This window comes from Botryllus schlosseri, chromosome 7, assembly GCF_051294905.1.
Source record: "Botryllus schlosseri isolate E-star chromosome 7, Bs_hap1, whole genome shotgun sequence".
In the NCBI taxonomy this organism is placed as follows: domain Eukaryota; kingdom Metazoa; phylum Chordata; class Ascidiacea; order Stolidobranchia; family Styelidae; genus Botryllus; species Botryllus schlosseri.
This window is the reverse complement of record NC_137242.1, coordinates 4251605-4264516: the sequence shown is the minus strand read 5'-3', so window position 1 is coordinate 4264516 and position 12912 is coordinate 4251605. Positions and strand designations below refer to the sequence as shown.

At 42.4% G+C, this 12912-nt stretch overlaps 1 protein-coding gene across 2 annotated transcripts in view; it reads left to right on the top strand.

Annotated features, from left to right (window-relative positions):
* Positions 1–12912, top strand: part of LOC145442740 (kinesin-like protein KIF15-A) — a 34009-nt gene that overhangs the window by 7171 nt on the left and 13926 nt on the right. For both annotated transcript variants that reach the window (XR_013916146.1, XM_080320721.1), the window contains exons 7-16: positions 101–324; positions 813–980; positions 4121–4217; positions 5269–5504; positions 6032–6121; positions 6497–6687; positions 7672–8062; positions 9449–9562; positions 9616–9688; positions 10180–10286. Coding sequence is in view for 1 of the 2 variants with exons in the window: in XM_080320721.1 (XP_080176847.1) it covers positions 101–324; positions 813–980; positions 4121–4217; positions 5269–5504; positions 6032–6121; positions 6497–6687; positions 7672–8062; positions 9449–9562; positions 9616–9688; positions 10180–10286 (1691 nt within the window). In the remaining variant the exon portion in view is untranslated. The remainder of the gene's footprint in view (positions 1–100; positions 325–812; positions 981–4120; positions 4218–5268; positions 5505–6031; positions 6122–6496; positions 6688–7671; positions 8063–9448; positions 9563–9615; positions 9689–10179; positions 10287–12912) is intronic.

Genomic DNA, 12912 nt, shown 5'->3' with positions numbered 1-12912 from the left:
ATTATTAGAACTTGACCTCTCGATGTTTTTCAAATGTCATTGGCTGTCCCGGTTATTTATTCAATCCAGTATCACTGACTTTTGTTCTGCTTTTGTGCAGGCGGCATCACGAAAGTCCGTCAGTCCGTGCTGAATCTCGTGGACCTGGCCGGGTCCGAACGCCAGAAAGACACACACTCGACAGGTCTGCAATTGCGCGAGGCGGGGAAGATCAACAGGTCCCTTTCCGTGCTGGGGCAAGTCATTATGGCGCTGGACGATGTCGGCCACGGCAAGCAGAGATTCATCCCGTACCGGGAATCGAAGCTGACCATGCTGCTACGTGTACGATGGTCAAGATGAGTAGGGTTGGGCAAAATGGAATGCCTGAGTGATTCGATTGTGACGTCACGCCAGTATGAATGATGCGCAAAGTTGAAATATATACTTTTATGCGGCCGCAACGAATCTAATCCTAGTTCTACACAGCGTTAAAGATTAATTGAAATTTTTTCGACCACACCCATCATTTCCACTCACATGACCAGTAGGGTTGTTTTACATAACTTTTTTTTCTGGATCCGGAAAAAAGTTATTTTTGAACAACCCTAGTGTTTAATTCCAGTGCTCGAAAAATCCAAGATTCTCAAGTGGAAAAAATTGTAATTAGGAGTAGGGTATAATTTCAAAACTTGAAAAATCATCTCACAGTTCTAATTTTGAAACATAAGAGTTAATACTCGATTCAGATACGAGTGCTCGAGTCATCGTGCTCAACCCTAATGCTATCCCGGATTAATGCTCGGATATCGTAACGCTATTCGTTCGGACAGGATTCGCTCGGAGGCAACACTAAGACGGTGGTGGTGGTCAACGTGCATCCTAATATCCAGTACACCGGCGAGACCGTTTCGACTCTGCAATTTGCTCAGCGCGCGAAACAAATCAGAAACCGCGCCATCGTCAACGAGAACACGCAGGGGAATATGGTCGAGCTCCAGGTAAATGTTCATTTTTTCGAGTCATCCGTCATTTTTTTACATTAAAAAACGTAGTTTTGATAACATTTTGCCCTCGAGTATTTAAAATTACCGCAATTTTCCACGTGTAATGCGCGAAATTTTCCTGATTTTTTTCGCCTAAAATCGGGGGTGCGTATTATGCATGGGTACTACAAGCCTTGAAAAAAATCTCCCCCGAAACATAACTTGAAATCAACCTTTCTTCTTCTCCGCGAATCCGCACCCAGCCAACCTTTTCCATTCCTTTCGGTAACTGCACTATCCTTCCTACTGAATCAGTCCGTTATCTTGGCATTGAAATAGACAACAAGTTGTCATGGAAACATCACATCTATCTCGTCACCTCTAAATTATCTCGGGCCACCGGTATTTTGCATAGGCTAAAGAATTTGTTATCGCGTAATGGTCTGCGGTCGATATACTTTTCAATCTTTCATTCACAATTACAATACTGTGTCAGTGTGTGGGGTCACACCCATTCTACATATCTTAAGCCCATTATCACTCTCCAAAATAGTGCTATACAGGCACTAAGTGGTGTAGGTCTTCGTCGTAGATTGCTGCCAGAATACAAAAAACTTGGTATTCTGAGAGTGACAGACGTCATAAAATACGAAACGGCAAAAATGATGCACAATATCTTCCATCATAATAGATCCTTCTTCGACAAACATTTCACTACTTTTGCCTCGGTACACTCGCCTCATCTAATGGTTTGTTACTTCCGCGTGTAGATAAATCGTCCTCCCAGAAAAGTTTCTATTATATTGGTGCCGCTACCTGGAACTCTCTACCAGAAGACCTCAGAGATTTGCCCGATCATCTATTTAAAAAACGTTATCGGAAATATATATTAGATAAGTATAATTGATAATATGCCGTTTTGCAACTACTGTCTTATTGTTGAAAAGTACCGTATAATCTACTCTATTGACCCTTTTCTGCACTGCTGTCTTGAAACTGTAATATTTATAGCTCGTGTATCCTTGTTGAATTTTTTTTCTCTGCTTTTCTTGTAGTTTTGTATATTTATTGTCATTTGTTTTGTGCCATTGAATATAATGTGTATACTCCTTCAGGTGGCGACTGTGTACTAAGGCCTTGCGGCCCCTCGTCGTCATCCTGGTCCGTACCGGATTTTCACTGGTGTGACAAATAAATGATTGATTGATTGATTGTTTTAATCGCGCATCACATTAAGACATCATGCCCTGTAATTCGTATTAGCGATAAGCGTGCTGCCAATTAGCATCTGCGCTGCACAACAGCAAGCTATCTCCTGAGTTGGTTTGCCGTTTGTACGCGAGCGAAATTAGGTCATTGGATTGCTGCACGCACATGCGGCATGCTCGCTAATTTATCGCGTCAACGACAGGCCTGAACAATCGCATTAACAACACGCCATGTGCACAATATGTAATCGCTGGCCTAAACACTATAGTCGCATCTCCAACAGGCCTGGTGCGCACGACATAATCGTTTGCCTGAGCATTGAGCAATCGCATCTATAATAGGCCTCGTGCGCAAGATATCGTCGCTGGATCACGTCGCGGGCCTCGCAGGCTTTGGCTGCTATTTACCATCGTTTTGAGACAATGCCGTCAAGTTTATAATGATTCGCGATCGTTATGTCATGATTGTTCAACAGTGACATCGCAGAACAGAATGACATCAAATACTAAAACATAACTATTCATGTACTGCGAATGCAAGGTGCATACTATACATGGGTACAGGCTTTTTCCCAGAATTTACACGCCATTTTAAGGGTGCCTATTATACATGGGGAGCGCACTGTATTCGGAAAATTACGGTAGGCAGCGCTGGATATAATGTTAGAATTGTAGTACTTCTCTACATTTCTGGTTGGAACTGTCTGTCCTTACTAAGTAGCTTGGCAAGAATAAAGGAAAACGGCGTGAGCTTGTTATATCTCTGGACCTACTGAAGATTTCACCCATTTTTAGGTGTATTGATCATCACTAGGCGATTTTTTTTGACATGTCAAAAAAAAGTCAAAATAAGGTCAAAATTTTAGCGTTAGGTCAAAAAATTGTCAAAATTGTTTACAAAGACAAAATTTTTTGCAACGTGCATTTTATTTGTATCGTAAATTTTGCACAATCGGTGAACTTATCGTTTGACATTTTACAGCTTGTAGACTACTTTATAGGCCTACCGTGGCAGACGGCGCATTGTCTGCTCATTATGAATCACACGCTACGCTATCTCGCCCCATCTTCATCCTTGGCAAGCTACTTAGTAAAGACAGACACTTTTTACCCGAAAATCAGGGAATGTAGGGAATGCCGAGAATGTAGGAAAGTATCTTTCGTTGTACTACAACAAATTTTAATTAGTTTCACCATAGTACGTCATGTACTGGAATTCATCATAGGGCCAGATTTCGTTGAAATAATATTTTGTCATGTAAAAATTTGTCAGTTTTTGAGTCAAACAAGTTTTTTCAGGGAAAACCACTTCATAAGGACAAACCAGAAATGAGGATAAGTAGTACAATTCTAACATTTTTTGGGAAAACGCCCAATTTGCATATGTTAGGTCAAAAAAGGTCAAAATTTAGATATTTTAGGTAAATAAAAATCGCCCTAATCATCAGACGATGTCAACTTCTCTGTCTCACTCGCTGGTTTATGATTCACAATGAGTAGAAAATGGGCCTTCAACAGCAGCAGGGTATATAACGTAGGCTACAAGGTGTAAATGTCAAATAAGTTTGAACACGATGACACCAACAAAATGAAGTGTTCCAAATTCGTAGACAATTTTGACTAAATTTTGCCTTTTTTGACATGGCAAAAAACAATCCCCTGATAATGACTTGAAAAGTTCGAATATCTGTATTTTTGCCGCTACAAGGATAATGCTGCTAGTTATAAGTGGTTTAACATATTTTTCTATGCTGACTTTTTGAGTATCCACTCCAAAATGTTGAAACAATATACTTGCTGAGGAAATATTATGTGAAAATTTAAGTGAGTGTGTATATTTTTTTCGTTACTCGAATGCTTTTGCCGAGCTCCACCGGTGACACTGTCAGGGCGTTGCATTGTATATGTCAGTGACATACATACTTCTTAAATCTGTTTGGTTTACAGAAAGAATTGAAAAGATTGAAGGAAATAGTGGCGCAGTATGAAGAAGTTGGCCACAAAGTGCCGATCAATGGTGACGCGGAAGTTTTCAAGAGCGAAGGTGAGAATTTTTGCTGTCCCATTTTTGCTTTGACTCGAGTCAAGTCGAGTCATTTTCAATTCACCACCAATGTCGAGTCCAAGTCATCGAGTTAACTGTTCAGTTCCGAGTTGAGGTAATGTGAAACCCACTTTTTACAGCTTCGCTCGGTGATATCGAATGGTTCGCATTCATGATATTCTGATTTTCCTCACTTTCACTCAGTTTCAGGTAGCATTTTTCAAGTAGCCTACCAGTACTGATAGACGAAATAATAATAGTGTGATAACTTGACCGTTCTTCGAAATTACAATGCAATGCCGGTCTTTGTAGACACAGTCTCGAGTCATATGACTTGGTTCGAGTCATGCGCAATAGGGCTCTTCAAGAATGACTTTTTTTCTCAAATCGTACTGGCTACTTGATAAAATTGTTAGGTTACCTAATTTAAGCGTACACACCAAATTTGGTTCAATTCCAACCAGTAGCCGCATTGCTACAGGAGAAGAAAGTTTCTATTTATTATATAAAAATAAATAACAAAAAATTTGAAAACTTTCTGTTCACCCCATGAAAGTGTTACGTTGTCCAAATTTGGTTCAATTCCAACCAGTGGAAGCGGAATTATAGCCGTCGAAAAATTTGGATTTGAATATAATAGTATTCACGGTGGGCACCACTATAATAAATAATTGAAGAATTGGCCACCGTAAATACTATTTTATTCATAATCCAAATTTTTCGACGCCAATAACTCCGCTTCCGCTGGTGGGAATTGAACCAAATTTGGTGTGTAGGCTTGAATTGGGTAACCTGACAATTTTATCAAGTAGCCAGTACGATTTGAGAAAAAAGTCATTTTTGAAGAGCCGTAATGAGCAATGACTCGAGCACAAGTCGAGTAAATGCACAAATAGACTCGAGTCGAGTCATTTTTTTATTTTTAAGAAAATGACTAGAGTCACCGAAAAAGGGCGACTCAAGTCACTACAACCCTGGATATGCAAAACGGTTGAGATCTGTGATCCCTAATCGAAATAATACTTTTCCGATTGCGCATTTTTGCATTCAGGTAGCGACGATTACTGCGAGAAGTTTTTCTGGGCCATGACAATCCTGGAGCAGAAGATTGAGACGGCGAAAATTCATCAGACCCAAATTAAAAAGCTGCAACGTTACACCCTGTCTAAGGATTTCATTGTGAAGCTCAGGGATTCGGCCCTCGCCGCTCACGAGAAGGGGAAAATCCCGTCGGATGACGAGACGATAGTTTCTCTCAAAAAGGAGATCGAACAACTCAAAGAACAGGTCCGAATTCGATTTATAATAAATTTCTATACTTTTGTTTACCCTTAATTTTAATCTTGTCGATATGACATTGTCGCAATTAGGTATTTCGAAGAATATTTTGAGCATTTTCAGTCTTATGTAAATACCGAGACTTGTTAGCTGTTCAGCACGATGTCTCAAACTCATCGGAAGTATGCAATTGTGGTCAAATTCCACCTTTTGCGGCGAAATTTCGAGTACCATAATATTTTTAATTTCGTGGAGAAGATGTTAAAGTTGTATAGGATATGTATTTTGAATGAAGACCTAGTAATCTAATATGTAGTATATTTTAATGGGAACTCAATTATCGATATTGGACTCAAAGACCGTATGGTACAATAGGCCTTGTCCTAAGAACGAATGTTTTCCATATTCTGTTAAATTCAACACGACTCGATGTCCATCATGACGCTTCAAAATTTAACGTTCTCCAATAAGAACTCCAACCTTATTAAAACCCCTTTGAAATTCTAGGTGTGTCAGTCTGTCCTCTCGTCTTTTAGATAACTCACCATCCGGACGTGGCCCGATACAAAGCGGAAATCTCACGTCTACAAAATGAAATGCAGACTTATCAGAACGTGAAAACGGAGGTGAGTGTCTCGGTCAATGACTCGTAATTTGTTTTGAGGTCATGTACTTTATTTCAAGGTTTAAGGTTAATTTTCAAATTACAATTTCTCATTGCTCACGGCTGATACTCGTAGATACTCGCTTTCTTGAGAATAAGAATTTGATTAATATATGTTTCGTCGGTTTTGAGATGTCTTGAGATTATGACTCAAAAATGTCGGACACATGCATCGTAATTTGGTATAAAAGCCAATACGGTCCCAACAACTTTTTGCTGTGATCCGAGTACGTAAATACAGTGTAATGCTGGACAAAATTAGCATACTAGTTATAAACTTTCAGAATGCTTTATTTAACTAATAGAATCGCGCTGAATTCACAGTGACCTTGTTTAGATCACGCAACCCCGAGCAAAGCAATTGCAGGACCTATACTCTGCGTTGCTCGTGCAATACGAGAACCTGTCGCCATCGATCGGCGGGCCGTTACTGACCCCGTCCTGTCAGAGCGTGGACGCAAGCAAAGCAGCTATGGACGAACTCAAGCAAGCGATGGCCACGCAGAAAGAGGAGCTAGAATTGATGAAGTGAGAATGGTTTTGCCGTCGTAAATGGGGCGACTGCACGATTGCGCAACTACTGGATTTTCAAAATGCACAACTATAACTAGGGCTAGAACTACTCACTTTTCAAAACTGGCTACTAGAACTAGAAGCCCCCCCCCCTTTTGAAGCGCGAAACCCCGTCCTTTTGAAATGACCAATCTGACGCTAATGTTCAGTTGCAATTCAATAAGTCGTGTTATCAGTATTGCGATAAGCGTGTTGCCAATTAGCGGGATTCGTCTGTGCACAATGTAATTTCCCGCTGTGATGATTGCAAAATTAGGTCATTGATTGCCGCACGCTCAGCAATCGTCGCCGGCCTGATTAATCGCGTCTCCAACAAGCCCTGTTCCACTGACTTGCAGAAACGAGTCTGCAATAGGCCCGGTGCCCACGATACCATCGATGGCCTTCACAATCGCATCTGCGTTGGCCTGGTGCGCACGATATCATTGCTGGCCCACGCAATCGCATCTGCAATAGGCCTGCTTTGGTTCCATCTCTCGATGTGTGTGCGTACCGTACATAATTGATTTCTGCTAATAATTAAACACAGCCATCAGAAGATGTGTGTCAATGCTTGAGTTATAAAAGATGAAAAAGGTTTGAACCATGTGAAATCGGTACCATTATAGAACAAATTCCTTAACAACCCGGACATTTTGAATTACGCAAATCGTCGCCGAGGCTACGTAATACTCGCTGATAAGCGCACGCGTATTCAATTGCTCACGAGAGATTAGGGGCTCGCTAATTGACAGCACTTCCGGACTCGTTGGCCAGCTTATCGTATGCGTAAATTCGTCAACACGAGGAGATTGTATAATCGCAGCTTTTACCAGTGTTGTTGGCCGCGAATCTGGCAAACTGAACATTCCGAGACTGGCCTCTGACTCCGACTCCGGGCCCTTTGCTTGATCAGCTGAACACTTTTGTAAAATCTCCATTTCCGCGTTTATTTCACAGAGACAGAAACGAGAAGCTGGAGTCTGAACTGAACGGCTCGAAACTGCGCATCGAAGAGCTCAACGCCACCATCGCCGACAACCGCACGCTCTCGAACTCCGAGTTCGGCCGCATATTCGACATGCACAACGCGACCCTGGACAAGTTCGTCGGGACCCCGTCCCGCAAGCGCGGCAGCCTCTCGTTTTTGGACGACTCTCTCGCCAAACAGCCCAGAGCCGACGGCGATTGCGTCCCATGCGAGAAGCTGCTGGACTTGAGCATCCCGGAAGCGAAAGCAGACACCCCGGTTAAAGACGACGGGGTGGTGGCCCCGTCTATTTTGGACCAGTCCATTCCGATGATACATGACGACACGGTAGAATTGGCGCTTCGGGAGGAACTGCGACAGGTTCGTGGGTCAAGATTGGCGGTGATCGTAATCAGGGTCGTAATAACTCGAGTCATGATGTTCTAATGACTCGACTTGACTCGAGTCATTTTCTCCAAAAACGGAAATGACTCGACTTGGACTTTAGTCATTGCGCATGACTCGAACCAAGTTATATGACTCGAGACTCAGACGGCTTTGACCGGAATTTCGTTGTAATTTCGAAGAACAGTAAAGTAACCACACGGCACTGGTGCTTGAAAATGCGACCAGAAACAGCTGAAAATGAGGAAATAATTAGTATGTTATAAATGCGAACCATTTGAAATCACCAAACAGAGTTATGAAAAGGGGGTTTGACAAGACTTTGACTGGAAACTGAGCAGTCAACACAATGACTTGAACTCGAACTCGAGTCATAATACCATAATGCCACTGAGAGTGAATCTATCAACAACAATTATAGGTTTAATACTTCCTAGTTCTTTCCGCTGTGGAAGGCTGCAAACCTGGGTTGTAATGACTCGACTCGAGTCGCGATTTTTTGATGACTCGACTTGACTGAAGTCATTTTCTCAAAATACGGACTTGAGTCGAGTCATTGCGCATGACTCAAGTCTCATGCTCAACGTACCGCTATATCCCAACTGAAGCAAGACTGCGTGGGCATTGCATGGTTCTTATGTCGAGAAGCGCATGATGAAAAATTGTGATGTAGACATCATTGCCAGAATGAAGCGAAACGGTTTGTCACCAGCAGTGCACGCACAACTTCAGTGTTGTCAGCCAACAACTGCTGCTGTTGAACATTCTTTCTCCATTCTTGGCAAGCTACTTAGTAAGGACAGACAGTTCCAACAAGAAATGACGATAAGTAGTACAATTCTAACATTCTTTGTGAAAACACCTAATCTGCATACGCTAGGTCAGATTTGATCAAAATTAGGATTTTTAAGGTAAAAAATGTCAAAATTTTGATTTTTTAGGTCAAAATCTTCTGTTTTTAGGTTAAAAAAATCGCCCTAGTTATAACAGACGTAAACAAAATTTAAAAGTTTGGACCTTTAGACCTGTACTGAAAGATTTTAGGATCCCTGAACTATTGATTCTGGTTCTGGGATGCCCCACCTTTTTGTCCAAAGACCACATACGGTTTGCGGGTGATTGTACGGGTCACTCAGGTGTTCTCTGCAAAATTGTGATCTTCGAAATGGCTGACTTATAATTTGCGATTGAAATCGCGTCGCGAATGCTGTGAAAGTCTCCTAACGTAGGCCTCTGATCACGGGGTAGAATGTAGGATATGTCGCTTAAACTTGCTGCATCAAACGTTTTCAGAGTTTTTAGAAGGTTCTTGCGTCGGACTTTGCTCGAGCAGTCGGTGTTATTGACGTTTTTTCATTAAAGTTATCGGAAGAGTTGAAAAAATACAGAGAAAACTGCATGAAGATGGAAGACGATCTCGCCGCCAAACGATACTCGGAGTCTTGTTTGCAAGAACAGCTGGGCGGTGCCGAGAAGGTTTGGACTCAAATTTCAGCCAGGCGTAAGTGTAAGCTCCGCTCTTTTATTAGACTTTGAACGAAACGAATCTGAAGTTACTGGAAGTCCGCGAATCGTTGAAAATCGAGACCACGACCAGATCAGGTAAGTTTGCCACCCTGATTTGAGACTTTTACTAACTACTACATTTTCTAAATGCACAACTAGAACTACTCATCTTTAAGAACTCAAACTATAACTAACAACCTTTAAAAACCCGCAACTAACTAAAACACAGCTATTCCAAAGCAATTCATTAATTTTGACTTTCCACGTCAACATCAGTACATGTTTGAAATGGATGGGGTTTTGACCCCCAAAACTCACCCCATTGCTACGTCACAGTCGTAGGGATGAATTTGAGGTTTGAGGTTGAGAACCACTGGTCTAGACCAAATCAACGTTTTAAATCCACTCGAGTACCTTTCATATCTTCATGTTCCACCTCCAACTGCGTAGACATTTACACCATTGCTTCCACTTCTACTCGTGTACAAGCAATGCCCACTTTGACCGCCTCCACGAATAAATCAGCGATCAATCGATCGATGACGGCCCTGGATGTTAATAAGAAGGACGCCGCCTTCACTTTGCAGCCTGCGAGACGGAGCTGGGTCTGCTCAAGGAACAGCTCCAGTTGCTGAAAAACGCGCAAGCGGAAAACGAACTGGAATTGAAATCTGTCCGCGACTCCCTCAACTCGGTGAGTACAATTGAATAGTATATTCAGGCGTGTAGCCAGCCGAAAAATATGGGAGGGGTTTGAAATGAAGAGGGCGGGGTTTCGATTTTTATAGCATCAATTCATTAGCGTAATGCGTAAATGACGATTATACAATCGCCTCGCGTTGACAAACTTACGCGTATGATAAGCTTGCCAACGTGTCCGGAAGTGCTGTTAATTAGCGAGTCCCTGATCTCTCGCGAACAATTGAATACGCGAGCTTTCTCAACGCGTATTACGCGCATATCAACGCATATTACGTAACCTCGGCGACTATTTGCACAAGTCAAAATGTCCGAGTTGTTATGGAATCTGTTCTATAATGGCACCGATTTCAGGTGGTTCAATTTCAAACCTTTCTCATCTTTTATAACTCAAGCATTGACACACATCTTCCGACGGTTATGTTCAAGTATTAGCGAAAATCAATCAAGTATGCACGGCAGTACGCACGTATATGTTTGAGGTCGATTGCGGACATTCGATGTCATTCAGTTTAGCGATTCAGTTTAGCGATGTCACTCTTTAATCACAATCGCAAATCCGCATACAATCCATCGAGAGATGGGAGCCAAAGCATGCTAGGCCTGAGACGCGATCGTTAGGCTAGCGATGATATCTTTAGTATCAGGCATATTGCGGATGCGATTGTTGTGTAAGCCAACGATGACATGGTGCGGGACAGGCAAAGCAGATGCGATTGTGCAGGCGATGGTATAGTTCGCACCGGACCTATTGCAGATGCGCTTCTTCAAGCCCGTAGAACTAGGCTTGTTAGAGACGTGATATATCAGGCTAGCAACGATGGCCGAGCGCGCGCCAATCGATGACTCAATTTCGCAATCATCTCAGCGAGATCGATTCTCGTTAGTTTTTGCCGTGCTGGGTGCAATCGTTGCTAGCCCGATTTATCACGTCTCTAACAAGCCTAGTTCTACTGGCTTGAAGAACCGCATCTGCAATAGGCCCGGCCGCGCGCAAGCCTGGCTTGGCTGTGTTGAAGGATTTTAGCAAAAACATGTTGGCGTAGATTGAAGAATGCCGTTTGAATACAGTGTTCTTCAGATAACCTGTTGCTATTTCTTTGCTCTTTGTTGATATTAAGCCGTCAAATTGTAAATCAAAGTTGCGTTGCCGTGTATCGGTGAATGCGTGAGATTAAGCATCCAATTGTTGGAGCATAGATCTAATAGAGTTCTAGATTTGATGAGATCACGGACCACGCGACAATTATGAATTACGCGTCGCCAGTGAGGTGAATACTGCAATAGATCCGATATTATTAATATTGATTACGCGCTTTCGGAAAAGCGACGCGACGAGTTGTAGCTACACTGTGACTGTGATTACATTATTATACGATATAACGATGTAACGAGCCCTCTCTCGTCTACTGTGCACACGAGAGAAGACGCGAGAAAAAAGCCATCATATGTATCGGTCATATCATTGCGCAAGAGCGTGCTACAAATTAGCTAGTGCTACCGACCGACGAAATATTGAAATGCATCGAGAGGGGTTTCGCGTAAATGGAAGGGGTTTCGCGTTTCAAAAGTCGGGGGTTCCGACCCCCGAAACCCCCCTCTGGCTACGCGCCTGAGTATATTCATATTGAAATGAACCCGCATACCGTAATTTTCCATTTATAATGCGCAAAATTTTCACGATTTTTTGCCCTAAAATAGGGGGGTGCGTATTATACATGGGTACAACAAGCCATGAAAAAAATCTCCCTCGATAAAAAACTTGAAGCAACGCCTTTCTTCATGTTTGTTTCCAATCGCGCATCACTTTCAGTCATCGCGCACAGTAATTCGTATTATAGAGTGTAGCCCGCTGCCAATTAACGAGAATCTGTGCACATTGCACAAGCACGCGATCTCCTGCTGAGTTGGTTTGCCGTTTGAACGCGAGCGAAATCAGGTCACTAATAGGTACTCGCGTGCGGCAATTCTCGCTAATTCATCGCGTCAACGACAGGCCCGAACAATCGCATATACAATTATACATATACAAGAGGCCATGTGCGCAAGATATAATCGATTGCGTAATCAGTCGCATCTACAACAGACCTGGTGTGCACGACATAACCGTTAGCCTGAGCAATCGCATCTGTAATAGTAATAGGCGTCGTGCGCAAGATGTCGGTTCGTTGGTCTAAATCAGAGGTCTCAAACACGCGGCCCACGAGAACATTTTGTGCGGCCCGCGAAGGCATTTTGGAATTTCAAGTGTTCGACAATATATTCAAGTTTCATATATCTTTTTTAGATTTCACAACCTAAAGTTCCCTCTAAAACCACTACAAAAACTTGAAATCTAAACAATTCACTATCACGCCATTTCTAAAATCTACCATGCGGTGGAAGATCACTATTGCGTCACATTTCAGGTTCATGATGATAAAACATGAACCGTTGGTGATTCGAGACGGAACATTGTGATTTTGTTTGGTGCGACCTTTCATCAAATTACTCGATTTTGTATTGACTGGGTGATAAACTAAAAATGACTCGAGTTGAGTCGGGTCAAACGTTAAAACCAGAGAAGAACGTGAGTCTCGGAATAGTGACTTGGTATTCCTACGGACGCAACAATCTATGAA